Source organism: Styela clava, chromosome 2 (assembly GCF_964204865.1).
Source record: "Styela clava chromosome 2, kaStyClav1.hap1.2, whole genome shotgun sequence".
In the NCBI taxonomy this organism is placed as follows: domain Eukaryota; kingdom Metazoa; phylum Chordata; class Ascidiacea; order Stolidobranchia; family Styelidae; genus Styela; species Styela clava.
Genome location: NC_135251.1, coordinates 6,300,405 through 6,321,724, shown reverse-complemented (window position 1 = coordinate 6,321,724; position 21,320 = coordinate 6,300,405). Strand labels below are relative to the sequence as shown.

Below are 21,320 nucleotides of genomic sequence, written 5' to 3'. Positions count from 1 at the left end.
AGTCTTCGGTCTCTGACCGATATTCTCGTTTATGTGTTTGAAGGATCCATAACGGTAAAGCAGTCAATACAAATACATATCTTTTAAGTATTCGAGATTCGATTCGATTCCAAAATCATCGATTCTGAAACATGAGGTATTCGAAAATGCCTGGCCCTAAACAATAAATAAAAGCCTCATAAGAAGTACTCATGTAACAGCATATAACCAGTTGTGCGTAAACTCCTCTTTTTGTTTTTATAATTCAGGTGACATTATAACAATCGAAGTAATTCACGAAGATGATAATGATGACGTCATACATTTTAGCGATGACGTCATTGAGAACAAACCACTGACTTCACAACATCGCTCTCAGTCATTAGCAAGTCTTAACATGGAATTGACAGAATCGTTCGGAAATAATCGCAGGTTTTCGGATAATATTGGCGGGTATAACGAGGTGAGATACTGTCTCTTCCTACTCTTACTCAGAAGTGACTCATCAGTATTACTGAGAAAAGTCACGTGACACTCATTCAGAAATAAAGAAGACTTATCTCAGAATATTTACGGAGAACATTGAAATGCCGAGCGCTACTGAAACTATTTATACTCATTGCGGTTTTCGTTGCTTTGAAAAATAAAAGGCAATAAACAATCGTAAAAAAGTAAATGCATCATAGGTGTAGCCAGAGGAGAAAGGGGTATGGCCAAGAGGGAGGGAATATGGTCAGGGAGGCTTTTTGATATATTTTTTTAAATGGAATTTTGCGGTATTTGCAATAAGACATAAATTCATACGCCTTTTCCGGTACCATTTTGCTATATTCTTGAAAGATTTACTGGAAACCGTTCGTTTCCTGGCTTGCTTTCAATAATTTTTCAGTGCTACCTTTGTTCGGAGCAAAAGGATTGGGTATTACGTCAATATTCGAAAATAATGCAATTTGGTGCTGGGTACGTTATTAAAATGAATTAAGGTCAAATTGATCAAGCCAAATACCTATAAATTAATGTGCTCATAGCTTCCAGAGAATCGTTTTGTGTCCCAGAACCGCACTCTGACCCTTCCGGTAGGGAGGGGAAGTTCCCATCTTGAAAAACCCAGGCCTAGCGACATATTCACATGACTTGTTATTCACGTTTCATCTTTATATTTGCAGTCGCTATCTTCAACTCCTCCCATTCCCCCACCGAAGCACAAATCAATAAGAAGAAAAGCTGAACGTAAACTTGCTGAATCAGAATCACATATGACGTCATCGAATGGTATGACGTCACTCGATGGTCAGGTTATTAAACTACGGCAGAAGAAGCAGCAATACCAACAGGATAGACAGGATTGGCCAAATGGAAGACCACCTTCAATGCCGTCCCAGGTAAGGGGAGTTTTCTATGTAGGTCAAGGCTGCCCAACCCGCGGCCCGCAGAACTGTTTTTTGCGGCCCGCCCTATAAAGTTTGTAAGCAGACTTTTCATGGTTTTACCATGTTATATCTCAATATATAGGTTCTGATTTTGGTGTGATTATTCCTGCCATCTATCTACATTCAAATGCCGGTTCTTATCATTACGTATGTGTCACGTCTTGCGCCCTGGTGGAAATCGACGTCAGTTTTTTTTATTTCTCGCAGAACTGAGCGTTCTGTTCGACGAACTCAAAAGATACTGTGCGAACGCTGAGCGCAATTACAGGAATGAATTTGGATCCTGAATTTGCGAATTAATTTCATTCTGATTGTTTTCTTACATTTTTGTTTTGATCGTTTTTATCGCCAGCGTAAAATAAAAAGTCAATAATATCTTTGGTACTGGTCTTGGAACTCGTTGTCCTTTTATGTTTGTATTCATTTATCAAATGTTTAGGTTAAATAAGATTTCATCACTGCGTATCCGTCAATAATTCTGATAAAATTGACCTAAGGCATTGGTCACGTTCAGTATATATAGGCTATTCGCCCAGAAATCGTTTTAATGTTACTTCATTAAATTGGTGTTTCAAATTTTACGAAACGGCCAACTTAAACTTGATATTCCCGCAACAATGGTGCACATTATGCTCATTTAAACATTGTCCACACCCCGTGTTACCAGATATTCGAATTGTAAACTGCTATTCTAATATTCGACTAGATATTCGAATAATCTGCCAGCCCTACTTAGTAACGAGAAAACAGTAATAAAATTGATTGATTTGATGTTGATAAACTTGCCTTTTATTTATTATGTAATTTACCTACATCGAAATTAGGACTTGGCTGGTATTAATGTTTGGTACAAACGTTAGCGGCCGCAACGAATTTCGTCACTTGAAAGTGGCCCGCAAGACGAAAAAGGTTGGGCAGGCCTGAATTGTAGGTGGTTCTTAACATTTTTTTCTTTTTGCGACCTCTATGTTTTTGCTCTGAACAAATGCAATACAAGCAGTCATAGATCGGACATGCAGCTTGCGCTGAAATTTTGATATTTTTTGGATATTTTCCAACCCTAACCCTAACCGGATAATTACACGTTTTTATTTTAATGAAACATGACGGGTGTTTTTTTACAAACCTTGCATACCGAAGTATGTGAACCAAGATGGCGGACACCTGAACGTAGTATGTGTACCAAGTTTAGGTTAGGCAATAATTTCAGGTACAAATACTACGGAAGTCACTTGGCTAGTCCCCGAACTTGTATTAAAACTAAAATAAGGAAAATTGGAATAAAATTTTGGCCTAACCCTAACCTGGTACACATACTACATTCCGGTGTCCGCCATCTTGTTTCACATACATCGAGAGTACCCATTTTTGAATTAGTCGCGTACAAAAGCATTACCTACCCAACACCCCAGATGGGAGTTGAACGCGAGATTGTCAATTTAATACTCTTGCAACTGTCAATGCATATGCACTGTGACTCTCAATATATCAAAACGGGTATTTTCCACGCAATTAAAGCCTCTATTGTAGCTATAGCCAATCTAGAAATTTAAAAGAGATCATCAGCCCATATGGACCGCACTCCTTATGTAGTACCGAAAATTTAAAATCGATTTAACGTTATACTGTACCTATACTCAGAGACTCCAGGCAGAGAGGTAGCTATGAATTTTTATAAAGGATGTGAGGGGGGGGGGATACAATACACGCAGTCATCGATTGGCATTGCCTATCCAATTTATTAGATGGATTTGATCCCGGGATCATGAATTGCAACCGTCAATGCAACACTCGGTATATCAAATTTCCCGCGCAATTTCAGCCTCAATTGTATCTATATTGAATTTATGCAATGTAAGCATTTTCTATGAGTCACACTGCATTATTAAGACTACGTTTGACGTAAAGATATTGGATGCTGTTTTATGATTTTTGGAAGTCTGATGTCCCAGTGTATTACCTAGTTTTGCTTTTACGATGCTACCGTTGTCAAATTTTAATAATGCCGTTATTGCTTCTTTGAACAGTTACAAAATTAGCCAAGTTGGTACTTTGATAAACTATCGAATTGCTCGCGGGCCAAATCCGGCTCGTTAAGTAGGTCAATTTGGCCCGCCTGATGCAGTCTCAATCAAACTAAAACCAAATTTTGATGTTGAGCTAAGGAATTTGTTGAGATTGGGATTAAATTTAGTTTTGGCACGTGCCCATTGTTTTCCACTTTTGCTTTTGTAACAGTTTAAATATTGTTCATAAAATGTAACTTTTTACGTCACACTTACATGGCCCGCCAGGCTAATTAAAAAAAATTTGGCCCCTGGTCCAAAAGCCCTGCCTACCTCTGGAGAGCGTTGGAAATAACTATATTGTCATATCAAGTCAGAAATCGTGGTTTCAACTTTCATGCCCGCCACCCCGTCCAGTGAAAAGAATTTGGTAGGCAAGGCCGAGAGGAAAAAGTATTAGTGCTTCTGAGAAGAATTTCCTCTTACATGTTGTATAGCCCAGTGCTTCTCAAATAATTTCAGTTAATCGGGATGGGCCAGGATCTGGCCAAAAATAGTGCCCGTTTATAGTTAGTGTTAAATATCAGGTCCAACAAGAGAGCTACGCCCAAATATATGGACACGTCTGTTCGCAGTACAGGACGGTTTACCGTACCGTCAGATCACAGTCCACAAATATATTCACACCAAGCGAAGCAGTATAGTCGGACACAAAATGGCGTCCGATGTTCGCAGAACGTTCAGTGACGTCATAGCAAACAACAAAACAAATCTCACAGAGCTATCAGAAATATTTGAAATAAATAAAAGTAATAGCCTTCAGAAGAAAAATTTCATCTTCAACCACTAAACATTTCAAAGCAATTGGTCCAGTAATCAAAAAGAAAAGCGTTTTTTTAATATTTCCACTTAATATTTCCCGTTTATAGTTGGTGTTAAGTATCAAGCCCAATAATCCACATTCATCGCGCCGCTCGTTTGGAGCCTTGCTCGATGAAGGAGTTTGTCTCATCGCGAAATAGAACAAATAACGGCTTACAGATGGACTATCCAAGACTCGAACTCGCGATCTCTAGCTTCCATACAAGTAAACATAACATAATTTTCCACATTTGTGAATTGTATAAACACTACAGTTTCCAGAAGGAAATTCCGCGCAAGCCATGCACTTTTAATACATTACTTACGCTAAACGTTGAATAGCGCGTATGAAACAATGCCACTGTGTGGCTGTGCTATTTATAGCGGGGATTCTGTGCAACCTGTTAAATAACAAAATAGCAATGCTCAATATACAGTGTATCCCTGAAGTCTCTTTACAATTTCAATTTTATTATGAAGAATGAAGTCAGTTTGGTATGGTATCGATTAATTTCCTTTGCAATTTTAGGACTTCGTAGACATGGACTTTGCAATAGCTGTAATATTTCGGAGACGTTAGAACATTTTCTAATGAACTGTCGTGCATATAAAAATGAAAGACACATACATAAGATTGCAATGCCGCGATTATGGCATTGATTTCCAAATCAGAGCTATTTTGGGCAACCGTAGCATTTTCCCTGCTCTTACTGATTTTGTGAAGTCTACCAAGAGAGTACTATAGGCATATAAAAAGTTTCGTTTAACTTGTTTGGCGCAAAAAGACTTAAATTGTTGGAAGCGCCATATATTTTCATACTACACACACACGCATGAAAGTCGAAACGCCGTAGTATCGAAGATTTTACAGTACCGGTAATCTGACCACCAGATCACCGAGATGTGATCACGGAACCACGCACAAATTTTTTATTTTGATGGCGTCATCAACAATTCCGTGGTAGCTGAGTGCCCCGTACGAGAAACCTTGATCTGGCCAAGGCCATCTTAAAATCGTGCAATAACATTTACAGAGTTGGTCGTATCACTCCCTGTATCACTGTCCATACCAAAACAATTTTATTGCTGTTTCTATTGTATTTTATTGATGACTGTATTTTTTTCGTTGATGAAATAATAAATCTCTTTCTCTGGTAAAATTTACAAAGCTCCTATAATTTCTCATACAAGAATGGGTATATAGTAAAGTTGAAACCAACATGTCTAACATATCTTTGCTGAAATTGATTGCCATTTTATCGTTTTATTTTCTGATTTCAGATGCCACCAGCTCCTCCTAGACCGCTGTCAATGCCGCCTGATGAACCACCGCAACCAGTGATCGGAGGTCAAGAAGGTAAGCTTTAATTTTATCACATATTTCAGTATAAATTTCATTTGGAGTATCGTATGTTCGATTTTTTAATTTGAAAATACTAACGAACTAGCGAATACCTGACAGCGCGGATTGCAGATATTTGAATGTTTAACGCATTAATACACGCATTTAATACACGCCATTAATACACGCATACACAATGAAAACATTTAGTTACCTTATTTAAGATAACATATCTTCCGTACACAGTTCCCGTGAATGTTCTTTTACAGTTGAAATATTTGCAAAAGAATACACTAAAAGTTCATGAAAATCGTTGTGTACGCCACCATTTCCCCATTTTGTCAGGAATTCAATTCGATCAAAATGCTAGTGTATATTTTGTACATTTTTAGGACTGTTTGAAAACGAATACGCGGCACCAGAACTGAAACAGCATTCACGAAACAATGGCCCCACGAACCAAAGATATGACCATATTCAAGACGCCGAAGAAACTGCTACGAATCCACCGCCATTACTTCCAAGAGTCCCTGTGAAACCAATAGCACCGCCTGCAAGTTTAAAGCCAATTGTGCCGGTGAGTCTTCTTTATATGTATGATTTATGATGGTATATGCATTCGATTAACTAACAATATAACCTACCATAAAAGCCGGCGGCGTCGGTTAGTTTTATCTTTATGTATGGTTTATTGCTGGCTGACATATATGAAGCAATCAACACTTTGATGCATATGCAATTGGTAGATCATATACCCGAACACTTGACATGGAGTTGAAAACGTGAAACCCCGAATAAGTGATGAATAAAATGGCACTGGTAGCATTTGTCTATAATATGACTTTCTATATTTGAGTGAGTGCGTGTGACTTTTGTTTGAGAAAATACACTTGGAAGACGTACAACATCAGCCGTGATGTGGAGCATTCTCAATTAACTTCATATGCTTAGTTTATTTTAGGCGAAGATAGGTGGACTATTCAGCACTGAGTGTAGGCTATATGTAGTCGGTCAGCCGCATAGCCGAGCCGGCCACTCAAACCAAGATAAAATGTTTTATACAAGATTTTTAAGAGTTTTTGCTCAAGCCATGGCCATGCACACTCACTAAGAAATATGAAAAATCATCTATGAGCTAAGTTACGGATAACCACTAAAATCACAAGAGCTATTAAAATTATATAGAATCATAATGGTGCATCATGAGCACACTCAAATAGTTTAAAAAAAAAACTGAGCAAAGTTACACACAACTCCGAAATGTCGAAGATTTGGTGCTCCCGAAGTATGCGAACCAAGATGGCGGACATCGGAACGTAACATGGGTAACAGGTTAGGGTTAGGCGATAATTTTTTTCCAATTTTCCTTATTTTAGTCCTATTATCAGTTCGAAGACTAGCCAAGAGCCTCCCGTAGTATTTATACCTAAAATTATGGCCTATCCCTAACCTAGTACACATAGTACATTCCGATGTCCGCCATCTTGGTTCGCATACTTCGGGAGCCCCGAAGATTTTTATTTTATACTTGCCCGAACCCAGCTATTATGATTCTGCGCTTAATGACAAATCAAATATTATTTTTTTTTTAGAACCGGTTAGAAGAAAACCTCGATTTTAACGACGCGATCTATCACACAGTTGTAGACCCAGTAAACACAGTGCCAGCATCTCATGAGTCTAACCAGACCACACCGGATTTTTCTACCATTCCGGATACTAGTGGGAGCATATATATGGACGCATCGCCTTTGAAAACACCAAAACCCGATAGATATCGGATAACCGCAAGTGGTAACCGGATGACCGACTCTACTGCGGCTTCACAGACGGAAGAATTTAATAATCCAAACAATCCGATTTCTACGGCAGTGAAACTATCACCGCTATTTCCGCCACAATCTTCGATAAAGCCACTGAAACCGGGAAAACCAAAACCATCCGTTAAACCGGTAAACGGAAAAAAACCAATGACTCTAAAACCAGCCGCGGCTGCCAAACCAAACTTCAAAGAGAGAAATGTCCTGGAAAACAAATTGGATTCGGATAGTGGCAAACTTAGTGCCGGATTTAAAATACCCGGAGTCAACAATAGCGACACACCGGATATACCGGATACAGAAAGCCCGCCAATTCCTTCTCGCGATATAATAAATCCGGTGCGGCCCCCGCCACGCCCATCGAAAGCAAAGAAATATCAAAACGGCTCAGATACTCCAAAAAATAACAAAATTTTCCCTAAAAATTATGAAGATACAGAAATAAGCTCAAATTCACCCAAAATACCGGTTCGCAGTCCAGCCATTGCTGAACTGGGTAAACTTATATCCATGGGTAGCCCGCTGTCACCAAAACATCTAAAACCCGCCCAGAAAGTTATAAAATCGGTCGAAACTGACACTGATGCATCTACAGAGCTAGTTATTGAAAGTGCTTCTCCGATTGATCATGCTTCAGTAACGTCATCAATGACGTCACAAGGGAATCCTGTATCGGCTCCAATGAGCAGCAGTGCATCTAACAAGTAAATATACATTTTTAACGGTTATTTGAATCTCAATTTGCCATAAAATGAATGCATGATTCACTGAATAATTCGACTTCGGACTCGAAATTTGGATTATTCGTGACTCGAGTTGACTTGCGACTCAGGATTTTATTTTGTCTCCTCCCCCTACCTTCTGCGAAAAATATGGGCTCTTTTTTACAAAGCCTCCGTGAACGCTCAAAAAAGGAAATTTAGTAAATATCCAGTTAGTGCTAGGGTTAGGAATGCATATTGCGCTGAAAATTCAAGTTTCAAATCATTCCTATCTCTAACTGGATAAAAACTGATTTGGTATTTTAAAACGTGGCAGTAGTGTTTTTTGAATCTTTTTTTTTAGAATTAGTGACGGCTTTGTATAAAAGCTTCGAAATATGAACTTCAACAATTAGAATGAGATATGGTTGTCGTTTTTATCACGAGAGACGAAAACCAGTCAAAAGTAGGTAAGGAAATCAGTTTTAGCGTTATATTACGTTTATTCATTTATCATTGCAGATCTAACTCTTCGACATCAGAGACGACTATTTCAATTAAATCTCCAACAAGCAAAAATCAACCTCGTAGACCAGCAAAGCGACCGACAACGGCGCCACCTCCACGCCCAGCGGGCCCTCCACCACCTCGGCCTGGTAAACCAACCATGCAGGAAAATAAACCCGTTGTTACCGGTAAGCATTGAATTAGGGAGTTCAAAAATTAAATACAGTTAGAGGGGTAAGGTGTTCCAACCAGTCGTTACATATAGCAACCTCGTTCTAACAAACAAAGCACAAAGGTAAATAAGACTATTATTACTAGTAAGGAATAACTAGAACTTCAAATGGGTGTGAATTTAGGGCGCTCCAGAACTAATTTTGTGTGCCTACTTTACATCTAGCTATGTAAAGAGATTGAAACCTATGGGCAGAAGGTATATTTTTACTCGGCTAACACCGACAGTTCACGAACTCGTAATATAACTGAAATAAGGAAAATCTGAATAAAATTATGCTCTAACCCTAACCTAGTACACACACTACGTGAGTATCAAATTTAGAATTAAATTTGGTTAGAGAAGTAAGATGAAGCGTTCTTTGTTAACATGGCATCTCGCACAAGATTGGAACACGTTAACCCGGGTAAAAAGATCCTCAGTAGGGGTATTATCACCGCAAACCTTGGCCGTGTATATAATCCATGGGTGGGCAGTTATTTTTCTGAATGGGCCAGTTATAAAAAATAGACCTGTTTAATGTGCCGGAGGCTAAAAACTTAATTTGGAAAACCATGAATAAAAACAGTTTATTTACAACAGCTAGGCTAACGTTTATATAATATTAAGAAGCGCAATGTAACAATCGGGGTCATTATGACGTTTTCTTGATCAATATTTTCAACGAAAATCATATTCATAAAAATTATAGTCGTAATTACAGCAGACGCAAGTGGGCCGGATCCAGCCCGCGGAATGGAATTTGCCCACCTTTGTATTAAATCCAACCTAATCAATTAAGCACCAAAAATGGTTGTTAATAAGGAAAATATATCAGTCAGGAATAACACAAAAAATGTGATTTCAGTTACAGTTACCGTGAATCAACGAATCCAGGTAATAATTCAGTAGGTAAATGAGTAAGATGTTTAAACCAGAAATTTCGCGTGCACGCAGAAACTTGACAAAATAATTGAGCAGTGCATTGCTACAGAGGCGTCTGAAACGTGATTCGAACCTGCGACCGTGGGAAATATACACAGTGGAACAATCACACTTATATCTTAGTGTTAGCCTATTGAACCAACCGCCAGATTGTAGAAGCATATATATAGCACTATTAGTTAATTCCGTAATTTCTACGACTGTCAATCAAAAAATATCTTACATACTCCCGAATTACAAGCCATATTATGCTCGAGTCTTATTATAGACCCTTTATAGGTAACGTATGCATAATTTTACCACAATCGAGAAACAATAGAAGCCTTAGAAAAATCTCGCAACCTCAGCATAACTAATGTCTTGTCTTTATATTTTTAGCAGAGAAGGCTATTCCGCCCAGCAGACCTCCACCGCCATCAAGCGACAAAATAAAAGCGGCTGAGGAAAGACGGAAATTACAAAGCATACAGGTTTTTATTTAATTCATATTGACTTATACTCCGTCGTATATCATCACCAACGCGCCTCGAAATTTACAGAATTGCGTTAAACATTTCTAACAAAAAAATGGAATATTTCACATATTGTATTTATTATGAATGTTTTGTTGTTCCTTATTTTAAATGCTGTGTATATGTGTCCATAAATTCATTGTACTTTCCTATGTCGTTCACTTTTTGTTACGTAGTGTCTGCTCTCTTGTTATATAACAATATGGATACATACACTACTTGCTTTAATTTCTCAAGCTGTAGTTCATATATCTCCTGAACCAAGTATAGCAAACATGAGTGATTTTTTAGTCATTTCAAGGGAAAATCAGGCGAAGATGAGGGAGAAGAGTTGACCTTTTGCTTTTATTCTATAAGCATACATGTTTACAAACTCTTAAAAACATAAAGTACACATTAACGATCACAAAATTTAGTTTTATTTATAACGGCGGAAATTTTGTTTTCATGTAAATGCGCGGTGAATTTTTCCATGATAATTTGGCGCCGCACGAAAAAAAGTTTGGACACCGCTTCTCCATGGGATATTTTTGCCAGACTAATGCGTAACTTATATCGAGAAACTTTTTTATTGATTCATTACATAATGTCCAATTTTTATAATTGTTCCAATAGGTGCAATTTATAGGCCGCCAGGAAAATTTAATTTATTTATATTTTAAACTCCAATCACATGTTTCAGGACAACGAAGAAGATGAATACAACGATTCGTCGATAAAGCACAATATAGAAGGTATTACGTCATTGATTACGTCATTATGGCAATTTCAACTCTATATTTCACGTAATTTCAATAAATTTCGTAAAAACTCGCGACCGAAGGATATACTCAAATACAAAATGACATGTAGTACTTTTATGGCCGCAAAAATAAATGAATATTATAAAACAATCATTTTTACATTTATTCCCCCGGAAATTACCCCAAAGCAAGAAGGATGCGTTTGCTTGCCATCAGCGAGCTTTTGAAGTCGTGGCTTTAGTTAGCAAAATAGATGCGGGGAGTATCAGATATTTATCTTCGTCATGCAAAATCAATATACGATATGAAATAAATAAAAAGCATATAACAAATTACAAGAACGGATATCGGCTTGTTGCAATAGACGAGGGGTCGCGGAAAACTCAAAGAGTCATCCAGTCAACAACACCTTGTAGCTGCATTGAAGCAGAAAATATAGCAACTGAACAACTCAATATTAAATATTTACTAAATTCGACACAATTAGATCAATTTGTAAAAACTTGGCAACTTTAATTTTGCCTAAAGTCACGCCACTATTTCAAAAACTCATTGAGGGCAAACCACTACAGCTTTCTCACTCTGAAGTGATTTTTGGGAAAATAATGTTATATTTAAAAATGATCATTTGAGACAGTAATTTAAGTTTGCGACCATAAAAGCACTACATGCAATTTACTATTTGATGATATGCTTGGGTTGCGAAACGAAACAACATTTTATTTTATTTATTTGGGTCGCTGAAAAGAGACTTCTCTAAAACACAGCACTATTCTTTGTTTTAGAAGACAACCCGTATGCTGATATAGACGACGATGCTTTCGATGCTGCGAGAGGAAATTTGAAAATTCAGAAAGATTTTATGTGAGTTAGATATTGTTTTATACGACACATTTGCCCGCGTTCACTCTAAGGAAGGCTTTGTACACGCAGTCAATGATATCAGAGCGTAGCCAGAGAGAGGGGGGGTTGGGGGGATGATGGTCATCACCCTCTTTTCAAATGCAGAACTTACGTTTTCAAAACACGGACTGGCTGCCTGTCACGGTATAACTTGACAATTAGAATTCCACCCATCGGCCGCGACTGAAATGCGAGGAAACACTACGCAGAAAAAGTCCGCGTGAGTAATGTATATAATCGGGCGTCATTGAGAACATACATAATTATGCTTTGTAAGATCTGATATGTCTATTTCCTAGTTAGACTGTAACTTATGAATTTAACATGATATTTAAAAAAAATCATACCATTTGTCGACATCTGATGCATTCTGTGTCGAAAACATTGAGCTGACACTGAAAGGCAGGAAGCACCTTTACGTGACTCACGGAGCCATGTCTATTCACAACAGCACACGCTGTTAAAGTAACAACAATATACATTGATTTATTGGTAATCGCGTAATAATTTTTAAAGTTACGGACTTGCGGAAAAATTTGTATAACATAGAAAATCTGACGTATAACAAAATAATATTAAAGGTATCTATAGACGTCGTAGTAATACCCAGAACATTTCTGCATTTACCTCTATATTATGGTTAAATTGCTGCTTTTTTATCATGTGGAATTTTGAATATGACGTCATAAAGAAATACTGAGCCCAATTTACGTTATTTTTTTTATCTGAGGGTCGATGGTTTGAATCCATACGGCTAGGGAGATTCTATAATTTTTGGCGTATATTTATTTCAAAACTCCAAGTTCAAAGATTATAAGAATTATTGCTAAAGAATTACGAAAAAAATTTTGTTGACTTTATCTGAGCGATTCAAAAGGGTATGACTAGGGTCTGAGTTTTGCTTGGTTTGTGGATGTCGGAGTCGTGTTGTAACTCCGGAGAATAAAGTCGAAAAATTAAAACCGAGTCGGTTTTAATTTCAGATTTCTACTGGTTATAAAAGAGTCAAAATACAAAACGAAATTTTAAATGCATGCTGATAATTGTTCTCCTTGGAATTTGGAACTGCAGTTAAAGTCAGTTTCAAGTCAAATGGATGGGAGTTTGGTTTAAATTTTCAAAAAAATCAGAAACTGAATATTTGTGTTTAAAATTTGCTCTCAAGGTTTAGAGCTGGGATCGGGGCACAATTTTTTTTACAATCTAGAGTCGAAGGCCGGACTGGAGTCATTTTCTAATGGTTCGGAGCTTGAGGTTTAAACTGTTTTTTTTTCTTGTTTTTTTCATTTGATAGTTTTGGAAAGCGGGGCAGAGCCGTCAAGTTGAAGTCTCGAGCGTGTTTTATTGAATATTTTCAATCAACACACAATTAAAGACGACTCGCAAAAACATTTTTGGTTAAAAAAAAATTTTTGGTCGGAGTTTGGAGCTAAAGTTGGAGTCCAAGTTTTTCTCAGACCGGATTCTAGGACCAGATCCGAGGTCGTTCAAATATATGGTTGGGTGTGAATTGTCACCCTACTTCACATCTTTGGTGCAAGTTAAAAATAAATCACTTACAGCAGCATTTTTCGAAGGAGGCGATTAACAGAAAAATAACCGAAAATCAGCAGAATTCTGTTAAACATACCTAATAAGGGATACTATTTTAAATAATGTCACATATTCTTTAAGCCTATATATTTACAAACTTGAAAAAGGCATAAAGTAAACGTTACCAATCACAAAATTAAGGTATATTTATGATGGCAGCATTTTTTTTCTTCGTGTAAGTACGCCGTGAGTTTTTTCCTGATAATTTGGCGACGTAAATACAAAAATTTGGAAACCGCCTACTTACAACATTAATATATTGTATAATTTCAATTCAGGCCACAGCCCACATCACGCCCCAAGAACGTCATGAAGAAAGCGGTGCAGGGGATCAGCGTTATCAGTACAATGAAAGGAAGACTTGGCCGACAGAAGAAGAATCACGTGACAAAAATTGCGGGAAAACAAATACAACCCATTGTGACCGAAAAAGGAATTTATAATGAAGATACGGAGGAAGGAGTTTACGCGGGAATTGATGATGACTATGAGTTTCCTCCATTAAATACTACGTGACGTTATCAATGGTTACGTAATAAACTGATTCTTGAACGTCATGATTAACCTTGACATCTAACAATGACCTTGAGATCGTATTCCCGCCAATATCAACACTGATTTCGTAAAACGTATTAAATGATAATAGTTGGCGTCATTATATACCACGTGACGTACTCAATTGTTACGCAACCAATTCTTGAAAGTCATGATTGACCTTGACATCTAAAAATATGACCTTCGAAGCTGTCGACCACAGAAATCGACAATGAATTCTTATAAGTCAAGAATAATTATGATTTCCCGCCTTTACTTAATATCACATGGCGTTACTCAATTATTATGTAATAAACTAATCTTTGATACCCAAATCTTCAATCTAAGCAATACGATTTTATTAGCTTTTTATACATCTGGCTGACGTGAACTCCAGGAAACATAAAACTGCTGGACAATACATAAAATTTGAAATATCGCTGGTAGGTTGGAAAATCTTTAGACGTAATCTTATTTATGATGTTGTTGAATCTTACTCTAATATTTTTCTGCAGTTTTTCAGTAACTTTTATATTTATGTAAAATGTGTCACATTTTTGACACGAACGGACGAATATCTATTGCTGTCAGAAAGGGTAATTAGAAAACTCCACAAATGTGAGGCAGCATTTTCATCTCTTACCAATTTGATGACAAAACACAGGTCGAGATTTGCCGTAGAGCCGGACCGAGTTTGCTTGTCACAAATTGTTCCGAGAATTGATAAATTGTGCAGTCGAAAGCAATCTCATTCAACACATTATTATCGTTCGTGTTATTGTCATGTAACTCAGAGGTGAGCAAAGTGCGGCCCGCGGGACAAATTCGGCCCGCAAGGGAAAATTGTGCGGCCCTCGGAGGCAACTGGAGAGCAGTTTAAAAAAGTTTTGGTTCTAGACTATTAATTGATTTTGTCTAAATCTAACCTAGAATAGGATTTAACAGCAAATTATTTGGAAATGAATATTGGCGTATTTTACTGAAAAATCACAACCAAGATAACTATCCACATTCATGGCTTCAAATATGGCACTTTTCGGTAACATATTTTTTTCCAAAATGGGCATCATATTGATTTGCTAGCACTTCCATAATATCAAAAAAAAGCCTGAGTTAAATGTAGGTGCGGCCCACGGTTTCAGCCGGTTATTGATATTTGGCCCGCCTGCGAAAAAGGCTGCACATCCCTGATGTAAATGAAACATTATCCTTTTTCATTGGTTAGCCACAGGAATTGAAACGACATGCAATGGGGGTTCGTCAAAAAAAAGGGTAAAACAGGGGTTCGCAGCTCAAAAAGTGTGGGGAACACTGGGTAGAGCTAGGCTAATGGTGAGCAAGGTTTTGGACCCGGAAAAAAATTTGCCACCTGCACTGGTGGGCCATGTAAGTGTGAAATAGAAAGTTACATTTTATGGACAATATTTACAGTGTTACAATAATAAGTCTCGTTCCAAAACTAAATTTAATCGCAATCTCAACAAATTCCTTGAGCTATTTTTCAGCTAACACATCAAAATTTGGTTTTAGTTGTAGCAGCATCAGGCGGGCCAAATTGAACCACCGAACGGGCCGGATTTAACCCGCGTGTCATAGTTTGATCATGTCAGTTTTAGTCCCATTCTCCAAATGGAGATACAAGAACGTCTCGAGGAAAAGGACTTTTTTTGTGCAGTTTCACGTTTTCCATGAGTAAGCTTAAATCTCACTTTTTGTATCACTGGACCGTGCATAATAATCATCATTACTGAATTAATAACTTTAAAATTTCATGCATTATTCTGATTCTTTATAGCAGTCTGTTCTTTTAAAAGTTTCCTGTTCACTGTACCGAGAATGTATCATAATAATAAACGATGAAAAATAAAATGCCTATTTTTGCAAGCGTGCTTTCGAGGATTGGAGTATTATTGCCTTACAGATAATCAATCGAGTTGTTAATTGTCAATCAGGATTGTTTCTTTTTAAGTTACCCAATCTTGTTGGATTCTTTTGGCGTTAGGGAGCCCGTGAAGCGGTCGACTATTATCTACGGAGCCCACAAAAAATTATAAAAATAAATAAAAACATCGTTATTACCGATGTTCTTGAGTAAACTAAAATTAATTTATTTGATAAATCGGTTGCATTCGCTGATTTGTGTTTTGGAAATATTCAGTATTTTAAATACTTTAACGAATAGCCCGCGGGGGCTCCATATGGAGCACATTTGAAAACCTATGGTCTATTCAACTGAGCAATCAAACCAATTTCATAAATTCAGATACATATTTTCAAGAGTTTCCCTCGTTAAGATGAATTTAATTCCTCACGCGCTTCTTATCGGCAACGAATTTAATCAAACACAGGGCAAGTGAAAAAGAGAATATTTCTATTCCTTCCAGAAATATAGTATATCCTTGCGTATCATTGGTCTATTATCTCTAGAACAGGGTGGTCCAAGGTTGTCGGCTTCGCGGGCCACAGAATTCTTTTTGCATTGTTAGCGGGCCACAATAGTGCCAAGAATAGGTAAATAGTGCAATACAAAACAAACACTTTTATTCCGCATTCGATTTTTAGTTTTCTATGATGCCTATATTGTTAGCGTATATTCTCAACTAAAAAGATAGAAAGCCAGATAATAATTGCCAAGCACATCATTCCACTTCGCTAGTTGCCTCAGCTAGTCATAACACTAGTCAATTCAGTCACAGTAGTGATGTAACAATATGTCAAACAAATTTTCTGAATAATTTTATTACGAAACTACACGAAATGCGATTTTTTGATTACTCTCCGAATGTGACGCGGGCCACAGACAATAAAGCGGCGGTCCACATGTGGCCCGCGGGCCTGGATTTGGACCACACTGCTCTAGAACAATGGTTCCCAAGCCGCGGCCTGCGGCCCGCGTAACGAGGCCGAACATGAGTGAAATACTTTCAATACTTTATGTTTTTACTATTTTGTGTTCTAGAAACCGCCAATTGTTACGTCATTATCACAGTGTGTAGCCACGTGTATATTCGTAGTAATTCAATTATAACTAATTATCCTAATTATATGTAGCAATATCGGCCCCTCTGCGAGCGCTTCCCTCTCTCGGCCCGCGAATATCTTTCCGCTTCTAATTTTGTCCCCCGGTGAGTCAACTTTTGAAACCACTCATCTGAGCCTTTTCCGCAGCAGATGTGTGACAATCTTCGAATAAAGAAAAATGTCAGAACTCTTTATTATATAGCTCAAACACATTCATATTAGCCGATATTTCTCTTCCATTTTAGTGATTATTAATTTGCAATTTTTTTTTATTTAATACGCTCATTTTTTTCTCCAGTCGGAATCAAATTTCGGACCTCTTGAAGTATGCGCACCAAGATGGCGCACAACCTGAACTCAGGTTGTGTACCAGATCAGGGTTCAGGTTGTGCGACATCTTGATGCGCACACTCCAGGAGTATCCAAATTTTAATATCCGCAATTAACAGAAATCAGGTTAGAAATAGGGGTTGGTAGAAGTCTCCAGATCGCTATTTGAACGGCTTTCTGTCAGGTTGCACCATAAAAAAGTGATGAATGAAAGTAAAGCGTTTATACAACATCTCAAACATATCGGTATCTCATTCTTATGTTTTTTTTGTATATCCAGAGGTTATTAATTCAGAAATAGTGACCATGCCGATCGCTTATCAAACCAACCAATCAAAATCTAGGCTTCAAAATTTATTTATATGGTTATATAAGCCACGCCCATCGCTTATTTCAACAACAAATCAAAACCTGAATTCTAAATTTCAAAATAAACACACAAAAATATACCGCGCGGACTCCCGCAAACTGTCATGTCAAAACAAAGTTTATAAAGAATACCCATCAAAGACACTTGTAAAAAAATCGTAAATTTCACTAAACTTTCAATGTTATTATATCACTCAGTCTAAGCATATTAGATAACTCTTGTAAAAAGCATTGCTCATAGCAAAAGTATGAATATACTTATAAGGCAACAATCTGCCTTACATATGCTTTCATATGTTCATACATTTTTATTATGAGTTTAAATTACTGTGAATTTACACTTAAATACACAATTTTTTTATATCGAAAACCATATCAAGCGCGCGTTATGAAAATTTGATTCTTAACATAAAAGAAAAGAGGATTTATTGGCTCTCATTGAGCGACATCAAGTGGCACTTGAGAATACTTATCTTCTCTCGAAGAGGTACTCAAGTCTTAATATTGTGAGATTGGCTTTTTGTTTTCAAGACTGGTTTCGGCTTGGCATAAAAAAGATGCGATATTACACTGTTGAAATTTATGTAAAATTAAATGTCTTTTTATAGTTTTATATACTTCAAGCTATTTGTTGGAAAAAGCTGTTGAGCTGTCGTTACTGTCTTTCTGCGAGGGACAGCATTTTCTGTGCCTTTGAATATGCTAGAGTATTTTTTTGGGTGTATTGTTGGTTTCGTTCAAAAATTTGCTCGAAGCAAGGTCACGTGTACTCGCTCAGAGAAGAATAGATTAATATGTGAGTAATTTTGCGGAGAAAAACTAGAAAGCTAGTAGGCTACACATACTTACTTGAAAGTAAATAAGACTGATACAAGAGCAAAGTTAAGAGCATTTACTGAAGTGCCAATGAAGCAATACAGGATTATAGTGAGTAAATAAGATGAAGATAAGTATCGGGTTTTAGTGAACGACTTGACAGGACAACGTTAAGAGGGAACGCCCGGGGTCTATTAGTAATAAACAACGGGGTTAAAACAAAGAATTAATATTCAAAAAGCGCAAAGTGTGCCTAGAATGCTTAAGAAGGGTGATGCATATTTGCTGATTCTGTTTTTCATACAGTACAACTCTTTTTATCAGTATTTTTTTCGCTTTTAGTCCGGTAATTTACTTTAAGCGATCTTTTTTGAAAAATGTATACACTTAGCGAACGGGTTTTCAACCTGCAACTAAACACGGTAGCTCCATTGCCCTCTGGAAATAGTTACACCCTACTTGCCAGTGAATTTTTGTACAAACCCCCTTGTTTTGAGTGGAAGGCTTGGCAAAACGTTTCATATATAAATAAAATAAATGCAACTACTCAAGCTGAATAGCCTTGTTCGGAGAGACAATGCAAAAACGCCCAGAAAATTTGTTATGTTAATTCTAATGAAATATTCAAACAAAACCGCTTGGCAAGACTCGCCTGATGTCATGAACAAAATGGAGCCTTTTGAAGCAAAACTAGTTATTTTTAATGAAAAAAGTCGATAGTCGTTGAGAGGCCACGGATCATACAGGTTTGAAAAGCACCGGGCTTAGCAATTCGAAAAAATATTAGCTTGTTACGTATCAAGGGACGAAGAATGCGAAGTTTTGACGCTTCAAAAATACGTCTTAAGCAGCGAAAAATTGCAATGCATGATACAAAAAAACGCTCTTTTATATTTTAAAGGGGGGGTTGCGACCCTCAACCAGGGCTACCCCCCTGTAGGTAACAGTAATCTTGTACAGAACCGTAATCGGAACGAAAAGCGTAAAAAACGCCCTAGCAATAAAATAGAAGACAAATACTAAAGCTGAAGACGCCTGAATTGAATTTTTGTTTAATCATAACCGCTTGTCAATGCTTTGTGTGATGTCATAAACAAATGACTGTTGAGTATATTAATCTATGTTGGCATTTAATTATTAAATATCACACTTGATCACGCTCGGCCTTTAATAATATACCACATTTATATACGTACCAAGTATGGTAGGACATTAGAATATTGAGAATTTCAAGTGGCCAGGTTATACAAATAAATCTAACTAAATATTAAATCATGTATTGTGGATAATGAACTGTTAAAAATAGAAAAGGTTAGTTGTCTTTCAAGGTAATTTCAGCTTCTCAATTACATTGCATTAATATATTTATGGGTAATTTGAAAAGACGACATTTAAAATATAAATTCGTCTTTGTATGGTGGGGATTTGGGGATATGTTGTATATACGAAATTTGATGGAAGCGTTTATTTGGATTTTTACATTTTTTGTAATGAGGAATTATGTAAATACATGAAAATTCGGTTAAACTTACAGTTTTTTTAATATTATAAAAGGGCGTATTGCGCAAACGTTTCAGGGTTAAGACAAAGAATTATTATTCAAAAAGCGCAAAGTGTGCTTAGAATGCTTAGGAAGGGTGTCACATATTTGCTAATTCTGTTTCTCATACAGTACAACTCTTTCTACCAGTACTAGTTTCGCTTTAATCCGGTATCTTACTTTGAACGACCTTTTTTGGAAAATATATACACTTAGCGTGTTAGAATTCTCCTGCAATTTTTGTCGAGGGCTCTTTCTCAATTAAAAACTAATAGAGCGCTTAGGACTGGTGTTGCCTATTTCTAGTTAGATTTCTCATACAGCAATACAGAATTGGGGAAGCTACTTCCAGTTTTCGGCCTTTTTAAACTTTCATAAGTTTCAGCCATCAATAAGGTTAAAATGCGTGCAGCCGATGGTTGGATCCGATTTCTGATTATGTTTTCCGCACATTGGCACTCGAATTGTGCGAACTGCTATATACGGCGTCTTCATCACAATATACAAAGTGTCCATTTTAAAGTTATTTTACAATTTCAACTTTGTTATGAAGTCAGTTCTCAATTTATCTTAACCAGGTTTGTTGTCTTTTAATTAGTAATTGTTTGAGTATTTTTACTTAATTTAAAATACATCTGTGAGGGCCAAAACAATATATGGTATCGATAAATTCCTTTTTCAATTCCAAAAAAATTTAGGACTTTATGGACACCGTATATAGTTAGTTGTGTGGGAAACGGTCTCTTACAACTTCTTCTATTAGTTCTTATTTCGTTTTGACTTGAAAGTTAGGGACCTTACTTTTACCGAGTGCGTCAGTGGTTATCAATGTCTTGTCTATCAGTACTCTTCTTACTTTTAGGTGAAAGTTTGAAAACTTACTCTGGGCGATGTTTTTTTTAACGAAATAAATATATGCTCTTAGAGTGTTAAAAGTTCATTGCTATTTTTAGGCGAGGGCTCTTAGATGCAAGTTTAATTCGAAACGGAGGTGGTTTCTTTCTAATTTAAGTTGAAGGGTACCTGACTGAGTAAAATTAATATTAAAAAAATGATTTAGGGATGTAGTGCCACAAAGGCGCACGGCAGATAGACACGAGAAAAGCAGTAATATCCATTCGAGAAATTCCAGAAATGTTGGAAACCCGAACTTTGTA

General features: G+C 37.0%; 1 protein-coding gene across 1 annotated transcript in view; it reads left to right on the top strand.

The window, feature by feature from the left end:
• LOC120336648 (uncharacterized) overlaps positions 1 to 15,948 on the top strand; it is a 28,615-nt gene extending 12,667 nt beyond the window's left edge. The window contains exons 8-17 of the mRNA XM_039404374.2: positions 249 to 442; positions 1,146 to 1,361; positions 5,558 to 5,633; positions 6,011 to 6,195; positions 7,211 to 8,142; positions 8,662 to 8,834; positions 10,181 to 10,272; positions 10,997 to 11,048; positions 11,843 to 11,921; positions 13,832 to 15,948. Of these exons, the coding sequence (XP_039260308.2) occupies positions 249 to 442; positions 1,146 to 1,361; positions 5,558 to 5,633; positions 6,011 to 6,195; positions 7,211 to 8,142; positions 8,662 to 8,834; positions 10,181 to 10,272; positions 10,997 to 11,048; positions 11,843 to 11,921; positions 13,832 to 14,069 (2,237 nt within the window). The 3' untranslated portion in view covers positions 14,070 to 15,948. The remainder of the gene's footprint in view (positions 1 to 248; positions 443 to 1,145; positions 1,362 to 5,557; positions 5,634 to 6,010; positions 6,196 to 7,210; positions 8,143 to 8,661; positions 8,835 to 10,180; positions 10,273 to 10,996; positions 11,049 to 11,842; positions 11,922 to 13,831) is intronic.
• The last annotated feature ends 5,372 nt before the right edge of the window (positions 15,949 to 21,320 follow it).